The sequence below is a fragment of the Mobula birostris genome, chromosome 6, assembly GCF_030028105.1.
Source record: "Mobula birostris isolate sMobBir1 chromosome 6, sMobBir1.hap1, whole genome shotgun sequence".
NCBI lineage: Eukaryota > Metazoa > Chordata > Chondrichthyes > Myliobatiformes > Myliobatidae > Mobula > Mobula birostris.
Genome location: NC_092375.1, coordinates 136,434,534 through 136,450,886, shown reverse-complemented (window position 1 = coordinate 136,450,886; position 16,353 = coordinate 136,434,534). Strand labels below are relative to the sequence as shown.

The window sequence follows — 16,353 nt, the reverse complement described above, 5'->3', positions numbered from 1 at the left end:
TTTCTATTTTCTATTTATGATTTATGATTTAAATTTTTAATATTTACTAACTTTTACTATTTTTAATATTTAATATTTGTAATCCAGGGAGTGGGAAGCGCAGAATCAAATATCGCTGTGATGATTGTACGTTCTAGTACCAATGGTTTGACAACAATAAAGTATAAAGCATAAAAACAAACTTATTTAAGTTCTTTACATATTCTCCAGAGCTGCCTCTTCCTCTGATTCAAGGATGCACTCATCTGTACCTCAACCACTGCTGAGATAAAACGCTCCAAGCTCTAAAACACCCTCACTGTCAAAAAATTTCTCACCTACTTACTCAGAGGATATAAATCTTTATTAAAAACAGTCAAGCCAACAGAATACTCTGGAGATTCAGATGCAAACAGCAGAAGGCAGTGGACTGGAAAATGAAGTACTAATGCTTGCGGTAGAGTCCCAGAACATTAATGGGATAGTCTGCTTTATTGGTGTTAGCTGACATTTATATTGGCCGGAGGAATGGGAAAATTAACTGTATTCCTGTGAAAGATGTCTTGCAATTTTTAGCATTCATGAGAGGGCACAAAGGGGCCCCAATTTAATATTTCACTCAAAAGTTATTACATCCAACGATCCTGTAGTCCTTCACAGAATTAACAGCCAGATTATGAAGTCGTGTCGGTAGTGTGGAGATTTGACAAACAGTTTGACTAGGTCAATACCCTTTTCAATATTTTTACTTACTCTCTGGCAAATTGTTATTACACATTCTTGATTTTCTTTGTGAAGGCAAAAGTGAACTGCCTTCCTTAGATTTTATGATCTAGATTATGGTATTCCCACAGCGCAGTTAGGTAAGACACTTCATAATCTATGAAGAAATGAGACATCTTTCGAAATCAAGTTCACATGCAATTTGGAGGGGTGACTTCCCCATGCATTTATATTCATTGCCCAGTAAATACTTCAAAAGTTTAAAGGTGGTGTTGAATAGGCCTGAGCAAGTTGCTGCATTAGTTCTTGGGGTCTTGGCAGCTACAACATTATAATATGTATTCTGACTTCTGCCCTCTTCCTTACCAGTCCTGATGAAGAGTCTCAGCCTGAAATGTCGACAATTTATTCTCTTCCATTGATGCTGCCTAACTTTCTGAATTCCTCCAGCATTTGGTGTGCTTGGCTCAAGATTTCCAGCATCTGCGGAGTCTCATGTTTTTAATCTGCGTTGTTTTCTTTTGTACTGGTCTCTGCTGTTCTTTTGGATTCAATAGCTGGGTGGAGAGGGGGAGCTTGCTACATGGGCAACAGCTTTTTCTCCACATCTTACTGCCCTGGCATGAGTATCACATAGACAGCTAAAATGCAATATCCATAGTCAACCCTGATCAGTGAGAGTTTTGTTTTCTTTTTAACCATTTTGATGTACTTGTGACTGGCATGATTTATCTGGATGACACACAAGCAGAAGCATTTCACAGCATCTCAGTACATGTGACAACAATGGATCAATACCAGAAAGAGTAAGTGGGATCTCCCAGTGGCCACCCATTTTAATTCCACTTCCCACTGAAGAGGAGAAGATGGCGGCGCGACAGCAGCGCGCGCGGCCTTTCCGGTGATGAATATCTGTTATCTGTCAAGTAGGGGACCATGCACAATTCTGATTTGATGGAGACAGACGTGAGAGTATGGAGGAACATCTGGAAAACTTCTGAAATGCCCGCTTCGCTGCCGCTGCTACTGTGTGGTAACCAGAACCTCCAGAGCAGAAGGCCCCGAAATCCTCAGCTTTGCTTGTTTCAGCGGCCGGGGCGAGGTCGAAGGCGCTCGGCAGAGGATGGTGCTCGGGAGGCTGTATCAGAGAGGCTGGTCAGAAGCTCGAAGTTTTCGGACGGATGGACTCAGTGTCGGCTGTGGTCGGCTGCTTCCAAGGCATCGGCAAGTTGACGGTGCCTGGAGGTTTATGGCAGGGAGTTTCTCCCTTTTGCCACCCGCTATCGGGGACTCGGAAGTTGATCGACTCCGGGACTTTTGAGACTTTTTTTAACCATGCCCATGGTTTGTTCTTCATCAAATTATGGTATTGCTTTGCACTGCTGTAACTATATGTTATAATTATGTGGTTCTGTCAGTGTTAGTCTTTGGTTTGTCCTGTTTTCTGTGATATCACTCCGGAAAAACATTGTATCATTTCTTAATGCATGTATGCATTTCTAAATGATAATAAAAGACGACTGAGTGTTCTCATAATCTAATCCTAATCCTATTCCGACATGTTCATTCATGGCCTCCTCTACTGTCACGACACGGCCACACTCAGGTTGGAGAAGCAAAACCTTATATTCTGTCTGGGTAGTCTCTAACCCGATAGCATGAACATCCATTTCTCGAACTCCCCTCCATTCCCTATCCCTTTTTCCCTCTCTCACCTGATCTCCTTACCTACCCATCACCTCCCACTGGTGCTCCTCCCCCTTTTCTTTCTTCCATGGCCGTCTGTCCTCTCCTATTAGATTCCTCCTTGTCCAGCCCGATATCTTTTTCACCAATCAACTTCCCAACTCTTTACTTCACCTCCCCCCCACCGCCCAGTTTCACCTATCACCTTGTGGTTCTCCCTCCCCTCCCTCCATCTTCTAACTCTGACTCCTAGATCTCTTTTTCTCCAGTCCTGCTGAAGGGTCTCAGCCCGAAATGTCGACTGTACTCACCTACTTCTTACTAGCAGACCATATATCCGAGTTCAAGACTCCTTAGGCAGTGAAATGACACTCATTTGATATTGTACAGTACCAAGCATACCAAGAAATTTGTATATTTAAGGTCACCTGTCATTCTTCTAAACCCCAAAGGAGAGAGGCCAAGCCTGTTCAATCTCTCATTATAAAACAGACCTGCCATTCCGTGACTCAGTACAAAGAACCTTAGCTGCACTCCCTCTGTTGTCATGCATATGGATTAAATTAGGTTATTCTCCTCAAAGCCAACTGGAGTTATTGTGCTTCTGGTGGCTTACTTTGGGTTAATGAATTATATTTTAGCAGATACCACTTTGGTTATTCTCATCAAATTTCAAAGGACAAAGCTCAGCTTCCGACATTCTTGTTGTTAAGATAGTGAAAGATGATCAGAACAAAAAATGGGGATGGTGGGTGAGGAGAGAAGAAAAGTGTAACATTTGCTGGTCTGTGTTAAAAATCAAAGGAAGGCAAATGGTCTCAACAATAGGCTCTATTACAGCATTTGACATTCAAACCCAAAAATGAGATGAATATTACCAAATGCAAATGCATTTCATTTCTGTAACTGACATTGGACAAAAGAAAGCAGAGGTCCATCACAATTGTAGGAGCCCCACTCTATAATGAGAAGCTGGTCACAAAATAATTAAGAGATTGGCATAATTGTTAAAGAATTATGTTAATGTACAGCTAAGTGAGATCATGTAAATATTAGTTTGATCCATAGTTAAGGAAACTAACTGAAACAGTGGCTGGTAAATACCCAAATTGCATAAGTTATAAAAAGACTACGATTATGTGGCAACACACTCTCACAGATGCTCCAGCACAAATTAGCATTCAGAATCAATGGAGACTGGATCCAGAGGTAGTCGTTATCACGGGTAAATCTAACCTTCCAGATTCCACTGAAAATCACACTCGTGGAACTGGCAAGTAAAAACATGCAAGACTTGCAAGCAGGTCCAACTGAATCATCTAACAACACATGTGGTACCTTGAAGCCAACTAAACCTCACTTCAAAAAGGGGAACATATGCCATCTGGTTTGGTTAAGAAAAATGCCTCATATAGAGGGAACCTGTTATATGCCACCCCGCATTGCTTTGCCCATACTGCACCAACAAACTGAGGTGTACATTTTTGTGCAATCACATTGGGACAACAGTTTAATCTTCAAGATTTTACAGGGAACGTTTGATCACAGCCAGAAAGCAATCAACGTCAAGCAAAAATGTGACAATCTGTGAGACTGCTCAGTAAAGATTGCCAGGAGCAGTAAAGATTCTACAAGTTGCTACCAAGAATTATTGAGAGATAAGCAGCAAGCAAAACATAAAACTCTAGACATAATTTTCTGGAGAAAAAATAATGATGCAACCACTGACAAACCACAACCAGGCTCCTCAAGCCTTCAAGTGATGAAAGTTGAAGATGTGAGTGATGAGACAGAAGTTGATGAACTTGCACCCCTCGCTTCACTCTCTTTCTGTATATAATACACCAACATTATACTCTGCCCAATCAAGCTTATAAAGCACCAACTATCTAGTCTTTAAGATAAGATTACTTACTAAGGTCCAATATCAGCAAATAGAAAATCATTTAAAAACTTGGTGCCTATCACACACTTTTTATTACTCCTTTAGGTAACTTCAGTGTTTTCTAAGCACATATATTATTATGGGTGAAAATTTCCCACTATACAACACAACTTTCTGGTCTCCATCACTTATACAGAGCAAGGACTCCAGTATATTGTTTAAAGACCGTAATAGCAGAGCTTATGGGAACAAGCTTAATATTTCTGGTTTCCACCATTCTTATCAGATTAGTGGGAAGTATTCAGGTTGTAGGTTCGCCCATCGTCGTCACCGATGAAGACCTCGACACCATTAGTCACTTTGAGACTGGATGCGGTGTGTCCGAAGATGACTGGTCAGGCCAATTCGGGCACGAAATATCCTGGCACATGTTGGGCAGACATGTGCAGGCACTGCAGTTGTTGAGCTGGCGGCTCTGGACTTTTGCAACTCGTGCTTATGTTGTGCTTCAGCAATGTGCCTTGCTTCGTAAGCTTGACAGCCCTTGTGGATAAGACCGCGCCAGGTAGGGCTGTTTTGTGCCAGCGTTTCCCAGGTGGTCGTGTCTATGCCAAGCCACTTCAGGGAGACCTTTAGTGTGTCTTTGTAACGTTTCTTCTGCCCTTCATGCGAGCGTCTTCCAGCAGAGAGTTCCCCAAAAAGCAGCTGCTTGGGTATGCGCTCGTCCGGCATGCCGATGACATGACCTGCCCACTGGGTCTGCGCTCTCATCAGCAGTGTGTGGACTGATGGTAGACTTGCTCTAGAGAGAACTTCAGTGTCTGGTACTTTGTCTTGCCATCTGATGCCTAATATTCTGCGAAGACAAGTCATATGGAAATGGTTGAGCTGTCTTGCATGCCTTCGATACACAGTCCACGTTTCACAGGCATACAGGAGGGTAGTGAGTACCGTGGCTCTGTAGACCTTCAGTTTTGTTGCTGGACTGATTCCTTGGCATTCCCATACAGTGGAGCACATTCTACCGAAGGCAGAACTTGCCTTTGCTATTTTGCAGTTAACTTCTGTCAATAGTCACTGCTCGGGAGAGGGTGCTGCCAAGGTAAGTAAACTGGTCAACTGCCTGTAGTTTCTGTCCTTTGATTGTGATTTTGGGTTCTGTGTACGGTGCATAAGGGGCAGGCTGGTGCATGACTTCAGTCTTTTTGATGTTGATGGTGAGTCCAAAGTTGTCACAAGCCGTGGAGAATTTGTCCATATTGACTTGCATCTCTGGCTCCCAGCCAGCATACAGGGCGCAGTCATCGGCAAAGAGGAAGTCTCTCAGAACAGTCTCCTTCACTTTGGTAATAGCTTGAAGTCTCCTCAGGTTGAAGAGCTTCCCATCCACTCTGTATTTGAGGCTGATTCCAGCATCACTGTCCTGGAAGACATCATTCAGCATGGCAGAAAACATCATGCTGAACAGTGTGGGTGCGAGCACACAGCCCTGTTTGACACCACTGGTGACTGGGAACGCCTTAGAGGATTCTCTGCCGTCCAGCACTCTGGCCATTATACCATCATGGAACTGGCGTACCATCTGAATGAATTTGGCGGGGCAGCCGAACTTTGACATGTTCCTTCACAGGCCTTGTCGGCAGACAGTGTCGAAGGCTTTCATGAGGTCAACAAAAGTTGTGTAGAGTTATGTAGAATATTTCTGGTTTCCACCATTCTAATTAGATTAGTGGGAAGTATTCACCACCTTCAACAAGAAAGGAAAAGCTTAACAAAGGCAAAACCTATGTTAAGCCTTTGAGCTTTGTCCTTTAAGCCTTTTATTCATTGACTTTTGAGGTGGATGGCAGATAGAAACTTGATCTCAACATTACACTGATGAACCGGACTAGGTGGAGAGACAAATCTGAAAACCTATATAGGTAAAAGCACTAATGCTGTCAATGTAGTTAAATGACAGTGTAGTACCAAAAAGAGATTGTAAACATAGAAACATAGAAAATAGGTGCAGGAGTAGGCCATTCGGCCCTTCGAGCCTGCACCGCCATTTATTATGATCATGGCTGATCATCCAACTCAGAACCCTGCACCAGCCTTCCCTCCATACCCTCTGATCCCCGTAGCCACAAGGGCCATATCTAACTCCCTCTTAAATATAGCCAATGTACTGGCCTCAACTGTTTCCTGTGGCAGAGAATTCCACAGATTCACCACTCTCTGTGTGAAGAAGTTTTGCCTAATCTCAGTCCTAAAAGGCTTCCCCTTTATCCTCAAACTGTGACCCCTCGTTCTGGACTTCCCCAACATCGGGAACAATCTTCCTGCATCTAGCCTGTCCAATCCCTTTAGGATTTTATACGTTTCAATCAGATCCCCCCTCAATCTTCTAAATTCCAATGAGTACAAGCCCAATTCATCTAGTCTTTCTTCATATGAAAGTCCTGCCATCCCAGGAATCAATCTGGTGAACCTTCTTTGTACTCCCTCTATGGCAAGGATGTCTTTCCTCAGATTAGGGGACCAAAACTGCACACAATACTCCAGGTGTGGTCTCACCAAGGCCTTGTACAACTGCAGTAGTACCTCCCTGCTCCTGTACTCGAATCCTCTCACTATAAATGCCAACATACCATTCGCCTTTTTCACCGCCTGCTGTACCTGCATGCCCACTTTCAATGACTGGTGTATAATGACACCCAGGTCTCGTTGCACCTCCCTTTTTCCTAATCGGCCACCATTCAGATAATAATCTGTTTTCCTATTTTTGCCACCAAAGTGGATAACTTCACATTTATCCACATTAAATTGCATCTGCCATGAATTTGCCCACTCACCCAACCTATCCAAGTCACCCTGCATCCTCTTAGCATCCTCCTCACAGCTAACACTGCCTCCCAGCTTCGTGTTATCTGCAAACTTGGAGATGCTGCATTTAATTCCCTCATCCAAGTCATTAATATATATTGTAAACAACTGGGGTCCCAGCACTGAGCCTTGCGATACCCCACTAGTCACTGCCTGCCATTCTGAAAAGGTCCCATTTATTCCCACTCTTTGCTTCCTGTCTGCTAACCAATTCTCTATCCACATCAATACCTTACCCCCAATACCGTGTGCTTTAAGTTTGCACACTAATCTCCTGTGTGGGGCCTTGTCAAAAGCCTTTTGAAAATCCAAATATACCACATCCACTGGTTCTCCTCTATCCACTCTACTATTTACATCCTCAAAAAATTCTATGAGATTCGTCAGACATGATTTTCCTTTCACAAATCCATGCTGACTTTGTCCGATGATTTCACCGCTTTCTAAATGTGCTGTTATCACATCCTTGATAACTGACTCCAGCAGTTTCCCCACCACCGACGTTAGGCTAACCGGTCTATAATTCCCCGGTTTCTCTCTCCCTCCTTTTTTAAAATGTGGGGTTACATTAGCCGCCCTCCAATCCTCAGGAACTAGTCCAGAATCTAACGAGTTTTGAAAAATTATCACTAATGCATCCACTATTTCTTGGGCTACTTCCTTAAGCACTCTGGGATACAGATCATCTGGCCCTGGGGATTTATCTGCCTTTGATCCTTTCAATTTACCTAACACCACTTCCCTACTAACATGTATTTCGCTCAGTTCCTCCATCTCGCTGGACCCTCTGTTCCCTACTATTTCTGGAAGATTATTTATGTCCTCCTTAGTGAAGACAGAACCAAAGTAATTATTCAATTGATCTGCCATGTCCTTGCTCCCCATAATCAATTCACCTGTTTCTGTCTGCAGGGGACCTACATTTGTCTTTACCAGTCTTTTCCTTTTTACATATCTATAAAAGCTTTTACAGTCAGTTTTTATGTTCCCTGCCAGTTTTCTCTCATAATCTTTTTTCCCCTTCCTAATTAAGCCCTTTGTCCTCCTCTGCTGAACTCTGAATTTCTCCCAGTCCTCAGGTGAGCCACTTTTTCTGGCTAATTTGTATGCTTCTTCTTTGGAATTGATACTATCCCTAATTTCTCTTGTCAGCCACGGGTGCACTACCTTCCTTGATTTATTCTTTTGCCAAACTGGGATGAACAATTGTTGTAGTTCATCCATGCAATCCTTAAATGCTTGCCATTGCATATCCACCGTCAATCCTTTAAGTGTCATTTGCCAGTCTATCTTAGCTAATTCACGTCTCATACCTTCAAAGTTACCCCTCTTTAAGTTCAGAACCTTTGTTTCTGAATTAACTATGTCACTCTCCATCTTAATGAAGAATTCCACCATATTATGGTCACTCTTACCCAAGGGGCCTCTCACGACAAGATTGTTAATTAACCCTTCCTCATTGCTCAAAACCCAGTCTAGAATAGCCTGCTCTCTAGTTGGTTCCTCGACATGTTGGTTCAAAAAACCAACCCGCATACATTCCAAGAAATCCTCTTCCTCAGCACCTTTATCAATTTGGTTCACCCAATCTACATGTAGATTGAAGTCACCCATTATAACTGCTGTTCCTTTATTGCACACATTTCTAATTTCCTGTTTAATACCATCTCCGACCTCACTACTACTGTTAGGTGGCCTGTACACAACTCCTACCATTAGTTGTCTCCCAACATTAGTTGTTGAAGACTCCAGACCAAACCTGTTAGGAAGAGACTGGCTGATAGAAATTCCCCAGAATTGTAGAAACATTCTTCACATTAAAATGGGTGAGGCTAGAACAGGATTCTCCAATTAGTTTTCCACAAGGGCCAAATTATGTCAAGCATGCCAAGCCAAGGGCCAAAATGTCCAGGGTTTTTTTTCATTGCGCCTGTAAGTTGTTTTATGGGCAGATAGAAACATAGAAAATAGGTGCAGGAATAGGCCATTTGGCCTTTTGAGCCTGGACCACCATTATGATCATGGCTGATCATCCAACCCAGAACCCTGTACTTGCCTTTTCTCCATACCCCCTGATCCCTTTAGCCACAAGGGCCATATCTAACTCCCTCTTAAATATAGCCAATGAATTGGCCTCAATTGTTTCCTGTGGCAGAGAATTCCACAGATTCATCACTCTCTGTGTGAAGAAGTTTTTCCTCATCTCGGTCCTAAAAGGCTTCCCCTTTATCCTTAAACTGTGCCCCCTCGTTCTGGACTTCCCCAACATCGGGGACAATCTTCCTACATCTAGCCTGTCCAATCCCTTTAGAATTTTATACGTTTCAATAAGATCCCCCCTCAATCTTCTAAATTCCAGTGAGTATAAGCCTAGTCAATCCAGTTTTTCTTCACATGAAAGTCCTGCCATCCGAGGAATCAATCTGGTGAACCTTCTTGGTACTCCCTCTATGGCAACAATGTCTTTCCTCAGGTTAGGGGATCAAAACTGCACGCAATACTCCAGGTGTGGTCTCACCAAGGCCCTGTACAACTGCAGTAGAACCTCCCTGCTCCTGTACTCGAATCATCTTGCTATGAATGCCAACATACCATTCGCCTTTTTCGCCGCCTGCTGTACCTGCATGCCCACTTTCAATAACTGGTGTACAATGACACCCAGGTCTCATTGTACCTCCCCTTTTCCTAATCGGCCACCATTCAGATAATAATCTGTTTTCCTGTTCTTGCCACCAAAGTGGATAACCTCCCATTTATCCACATTAAATTGCATCTGCCATGAATTTGCCCACTCACCTAACCTACCCAAGTCACCCTGCATCCTCTTAGCATCCTCCTCACAGCTAACACTGCCACCCAGCTTCGTGTCATCCGCAAACTTGGAGATGCTGCATTTAATTCCCTCGTCTAAGTCATTAATATATATTGTAAACAACTGGGGTCCCAACACTGAGCCTTGTGGTACCCACTAGTCACTGCCTGCCATTCTGACAAGGTCCCGTTTATTCCCACTCTTTGCTTCCTGTCTGCCAACCAATTCTCTATCCACATCAATACCATACCCCCAATACTGTGTGCTTTAAGTTTGCACACTAATCTCCTGTGTGGGACTTTGTCAAAAGCCTTTTGAAAATCCAAATATACCACATCCACTGGTTCTCCTCATACACTCTACTAGTTACATCCTCAATGTTGTTGTTGATGTTGTTGTTGCTGCTATTACCATTCTTCTTCTTCTTATTATTATTATTATTATTATTAGTAGTAGTAATAATTTAGGCCTGGGATTCTCAAAGCCTGTGTTGTGGGTCACAGAAGAAAAAACAATGCACTCTTGAAACAAAATAAGTCCAAAACCAACCACTTAATTATGACTCTAGCTATCACAACTGTCAGCTGTCACATTGAGAACTCATCTGGGACTTAAAATACATGTGTGTACACACACACACACACACACACACACACTGTAAACATGGTAGTCTTCACCACTTCTCTTCCACACAAAGTGTTTTAGTAGTACTGCCTTTTCCACTGTTTCTGTTCTCTCATTTAATCTATTTGTTCTTTTTAATTAAGCTACGTAGCATTTGAAGTATGAAGTGAAGCTATAAATGAAATTATCGGTACTATTGTTGTAATATTATTGTACTACAATAAGATTGACAAATAGACAAAAATAAATTGATTCACTCACCGATCAGTGACAGAAGTGACAGCGACGGGATGAGGCAATCCTTCTGATATTGGGCTTGTATTCTGTTGTGGCAACAGAATTGGAAAAACACTCCTCCTCCGCTAAAACTTTTACTCTTCTTGTTGCTGTGTTAGCCGACAATGGCACCATCTTTAATAGCTCCACAATCGTTTTCTTGGTTTTCTCATCATGACTTAAAACTTCACCAACCATACCAAGTGCACACGTTTTAATCAACTCGGCATCAGTGAATGGCTTCTTAGCTTTGACAAGATTCCATGACATATGCAATGATGCAGCTGTTGCACTCTCCTGTGCAGATGTTGACTTACAGATAGTAGAAACGGAGTGCTTGTATGATGTTATGATATTTGCAATTTTTTGTTTGCGTTGATCTGATTTTGCAGTGTAGTTGGCATTAAAACTAGCAGCATGCATAGTGTTGAAGTGCCGCTTTAGATTTTCTGATTTGCAGACAGCTACGGACTGCATGCATATTAAGCATGTCAGTTTAGCATTGGCATGGTCCGGTAAAATAGAACAAAACTGATCAGTCCAGTCAGATTTGAAGTGACGGTTTTCCTGGTCATCTTTGCGCTTCTTCACGCAGGCCATGTTGTTCTTGGTTACTGCTGGTAACGATTCGCTTAGATGACAGATCCGCTTCTTAGATGACAGGCAGGTACCTGGTACGTGCCGCTGTCTAGTCGAGGACGGTAGAGAGTGCGCAGTAGATCGCGCGCTCTGCGGGGGCATAGGTCAAGTGTACGGTGTGGGATGAGGTTAAAATAAATTAGAGCAGTGCGCGCTTTATTTATATGTTATGACAGGTGCATTCACGTAAGTGCCAATGGGTCGGCACGGTCCAGACATTTGGTTCCCTCAGTCCGCCTGTTGGAGTTGTCTGGGCTAGAGCGTTACAGGAGCCCTTTAGTGGTTTCAAAGATGAGCCACGCATTTTGAAGGGCACCCAAACCAATATTTGTATTAATTCTGATACTTAGTTCTTAAAGTTCAGATCAATGGCTTATGCCAAAATTGGAAGCAGAAATTGACAGGCTTAGCAAAGAGAAACTAATTGAATATGGTTTTCAAGCTATTAATTGAGACCCATCCCAGTAAAAGAATCACATTCCTAGATGTCTGCACTTTTGTCTGAAAGGCTGCAAGATGTTTCTAATTTTGTACAGAGTCATGTATAACAACAGATTCTGTTGGAGAATTTATCTATAAAGTTTTTCATCATCAACACACCACTGAATTTCATCTGTACATACTATCTTTCAGACAACCATGGAGAGTTTGCAGTAGGACATTTCCAGGATCACTATGTACTCAGATAATATCCTGCCCAGGAGTCAAAAGCAGCAAACACCTGCAAAATCTGCAAAAAGGCCGATGGTTAAAGACAGATGTGTGTATTTCCTTGGTACTTCCGATGGCATAAAGAACTACACCCAAATCAAGACAGCGCAAAATTTATTACCAGTGCTCCTGCTCCAAATAATCTAACTGAGCTCACACTATATCTGGAATTGTTGAATTCGTTTGCAAATATTAGAGTGACAGATCATCTTCACACAATTGAAATATTTACACAGCACATTCAACACAAAAGCAGTAAATTGCAAGAGATGAAATAACAAGAAGGGACAAAAGGTGGTAATATGACATGAAAAGAAACTAAAGATCAAATTCAAGAAAATGTAAAAAGAAAACACCGAATCAACACCGGAAATTACTGAATAAAAATTCTCACAACACACACAAAATGCTGAAGGAACACAGCAGGCTAGGCAGCATCAATGGAAAACAGTACAGTCGACGTTTCGGGCCGAGACCCTTCGGAAGGACTGGAGAAAAAAAAGCTAAGGAGTAGATTTTAAAGGTGGGGGGAGGGGAGAGAGAAACACAAGGTGATAGGTGAAACTTGAAGAGGGAGGGATGAAGTAAAGGGCTGAGAAGTTGATTGGTGAAACAGATACATGGCTGGAGAAGGGGAAGTTTGATAGAAGAGGACAGAAGGCCATGGAAAAAAGAAAACGGGGGAAGGAACACCAGAAGGAGGCAATAAGTGGGCAAGGAGGTAAGGTGAGAGAGGAAAAAAGGGGTGGGGAATAGTGAAGGGAGGTTGGCATTATCTGAAGTTTGAGAAATTGATGTTCATGCCATCGGATTGGAGGCTACCCACACGGAATACAAGGTGTTATTCCTCCGACCTAGGTGTGGCCTCATCATGACAGTGGAGGAGGCCAAGGATAGACATATCGGAATTGGAATGGGAAGTGGAATTAAAATGGGTGGCCACTGGGTGATCCCACTTTTTCTGGCAGACAGAGTGTAGGTGATCCTCCCTCCTTTTCTTTCTTCCATGGCCTCCAGCATTTTGTGTGTGTTGTTTGGATTTCCAGCATCTGTAGATTTTCTCTTGTTTGTGAATGAAAATTCTCATTTAGCTTGGTGGAATTTCTCATTTAAATGTTGGAAATTCTAATCATCTGAACTCTGTTGAGCCAAGATGATTGTAATATGCGTAATCAGAATATAAGGTGCTGTTCTTCAAGCTTCTGTTGAGATTTGCTAGAGTTGTGTAAGAGCTATAGGAGAGGGAGGGATTAGATGGAAAGTTGAAATGGCAAGCATCTGAAAACATGGCATCATGCTTACACATTGAACACAAGTTTTTTTTGCAAAGTATTTGATCTCTATAATGGAGAAGCAATTAAACTAGGAGTAGCAAATATAGTCAATGAAATCAAAGTGAAATAACTAAATTCGTACTTTATCCAGAAAATGTGTATGGGACTCTGGGCAGAGAGAGGAAGAGATAAGTGGGCAATAGAGTTGTATTGTAAGATAGTTTGGGGAAGGGCACTGGTACCGATAGGAAGAGGTACCAGCCTTCCCTGACGCATGTTGTGTCTGATGATATCATCACGTTGAATGGATTGAAAATGTTGGGGTTTAATTTGCTCGATGTGTAAGTTGATAGGTGGGTGTGGGGGGGGGGGGGCGGTGGAAGGACTATTCCAGTTCTCAGATTGAATACAGAAGAGTGGGATATGGAATCGATATAAATGACCTATCAAATTCAGTCCTTTTCTTCATCTTAAAATCCATTTATCACTCACCTCTCCTGACTCTAATGAAAAGTTATCAAGCCAAAACATCTCTCTCTCCAGGTTCTGTCGCACCTGCTGAGTATTTCTAAGGTTTTCTGCTCCAGACTGCCAGTATCCAATTAAATATAGACTAGTCATTATAGCATATGTCATCGACACAGGCTAGATCCTATTACATAGCACTTCCTGAACACAATATAATATTTACACACCATGACCCAAACATGGTCTGAACACCTTTCAAAACACAGGCTGGACTCCTTACTACAACATAACTTAAACACAGATTGGATGTTGTTTTGCACTGTAGGATTGGAATACAAAGTATGACATGAATGCCTTTATGCAGCATGACATGAGCACCAGCTATGCATCTTCACACAGAGTACCCGAAAAATCATTCACATATTCAACACACCAAAAAGCAGCTGCCATAGCCCTAAAAAGAACATATTTTTCAAATCTACTTTGAGCAAAAGATACAACACCGACTTGCACAAAAGAACATTCTGTGTGAGGGGTGGAAATCTATCAAAATCAAGGACAACAATCTGTAAAGCTACTTATTGGCTCATCTGCTGGGCCACATTGCAATTTATCACTCATCAATCTATTTGTTCTTTCAAATTTCAGATGAGAACACACAATGACGAGGGATCCACGTTACAAGGTTGGAGAAACAAGGTTGGGTTCTCTCAGTAATTTGTACAAAGTAGATAGAAAAATTATTTCTCCATGAAATGAAACCCAAGGCTGGGAAGGCAGAATAAGCACAATGCACAAAGACCAAAAATTTAAAGGGACTTTATGTTTTTGGAATGCAAAGTTTGGCACAAGTGATGATTAAAATCACTACATTATTCAGGAGAGCTTGGATAATGTAAGAAATAGGAGTTTGCGCCAAGTCATGCAGCCCCTCAAACCTTGTAATTTAGTAAGATCAATGTTGAAGTGTTACATCAGCACTGTATTTGCAGTTTCTCTTCACATCCCCTGAATTATTTGTCCCAAAAAAAAACAATCTGAAGCTTGGGTGTTACAGATGCATAATTCCATTATATGAAGATATTTCACCTCCTCTCAATGCCAGGTAACAAACCAGCACATGGGGCACATAGCGAGTGCCAGGATCTGTTCATTTTCAGTTACACTTTGGAAACTTTGCTAGCTAAAAGCCCCGATATCTAAAAAGCACAACAGCCCCGTGCTCTGTGCTGCATTCCATTCCTCAGTTAGGTCAGTACCGACTAGGAATTGAACCCAGATCATACTACTGAAAAAGACCAGAAGACATAGCATCAGAATTAGGGTCAGCTGGCTCATCAAGTCTGCTCCACAATTCCATCATGGCTCATTTATTATCCCTTTTCCCTGCCTTCACCCTATATCCTTTGATGCCTTTACTAATCAAGAATCTATCAACCTCCACTTTAAATATACCCAATCATTTAGCCTGCACAGCCATTTGTGGCAGCAAAGAACCACCCTCAAGCTAAAGAAATTCTTCCTCATCTATATTCTGGGATGTCCTTGTATTCTGAGGGTGTGTCCTCTGGTCGTAGACTCACCCACTGTAGGAAACATCTTCTCCACAACTCCAACAACTGAGAAACTCATTTGTATGAGGTATTCAACATCTTTGACATTTCAGAACATTCTACATCACTCTGATTTATTAAGACTCCATCAAACATCAACCCCCGGCACTTAAAACTCCTGATCATGGCTTATCTATCTGATAATATTGATGTAATCTAAGTTCATTCCCTCAGTGTCTGCTCTTATACAGATGGCTAAAAGAGGAATTTTCACTTATTAATGTTGGAACATTACATTGCTTTCATATTGTTGTAAAATTATATTCCAGAAGTGACTTTATTTGAGTAGTTGTTTGAAAGGAGAGCAATAACTGGTAGGGAGGACCAAAATACTACTTATTCAGGGAGCGTGACCAAAAAAAAACACTGAAAGCTACCGTTACAACATAACTACAGTGCATCAGATTATTCAAAACTATATCTATTAGGCATTCTGCAAACCCTTTGATTCAATTATAAACCATGAAATTAATTATTCCTTTTCCTTGTCTACTAATGTGTTAATGGACTGGTGACAACTGTGAGGGATCCTACCAATTAAGAAATGAGCCACAGAAGAACGGTACAGAGGAGTCAGACACGCACCTTTGACGAGCAGCTTATCTCGAATGGATACACGGCGGGATGAATCAGTCCCTGGATTTGCGTTGCCTCTCCCTTTCATACCATCTTCACGTTTCAACTTTTTTGCTAAAGTCAGCATGGCTGGGACACTTTCTTAAACCTGACAATAAGCAAGAAAACATTTCAGAAACAGTTCACCTATTAAGAAAAAAAACTTCTGAAAAATTACTTATT

The 16,353-nt window shown here is 42.0% G+C and overlaps 1 protein-coding gene across 8 annotated transcripts in view; it reads right to left on the bottom strand.

The window, feature by feature from the left end:
* ube2f (ubiquitin-conjugating enzyme E2F (putative)) overlaps positions 1 to 16,353 on the bottom strand; it is a 207,775-nt gene that overhangs the window by 133,523 nt on the left and 57,899 nt on the right. For 5 of the 8 annotated variants that reach the window (XR_011886412.1, XM_072261426.1, XM_072261431.1 and 2 more), the window contains exon 3: positions 16,141 to 16,279. The exons of the other annotated variants lie outside the window; for them this stretch is intronic. Coding sequence is in view for 4 of the 5 variants with exons in the window: in XM_072261426.1 (XP_072117527.1) it covers positions 16,141 to 16,258 (118 nt within the window). In the remaining variant the exon portion in view is untranslated. The remainder of the gene's footprint in view (positions 1 to 16,140; positions 16,280 to 16,353) is intronic. 8 annotated transcript variants of the gene reach the window in all.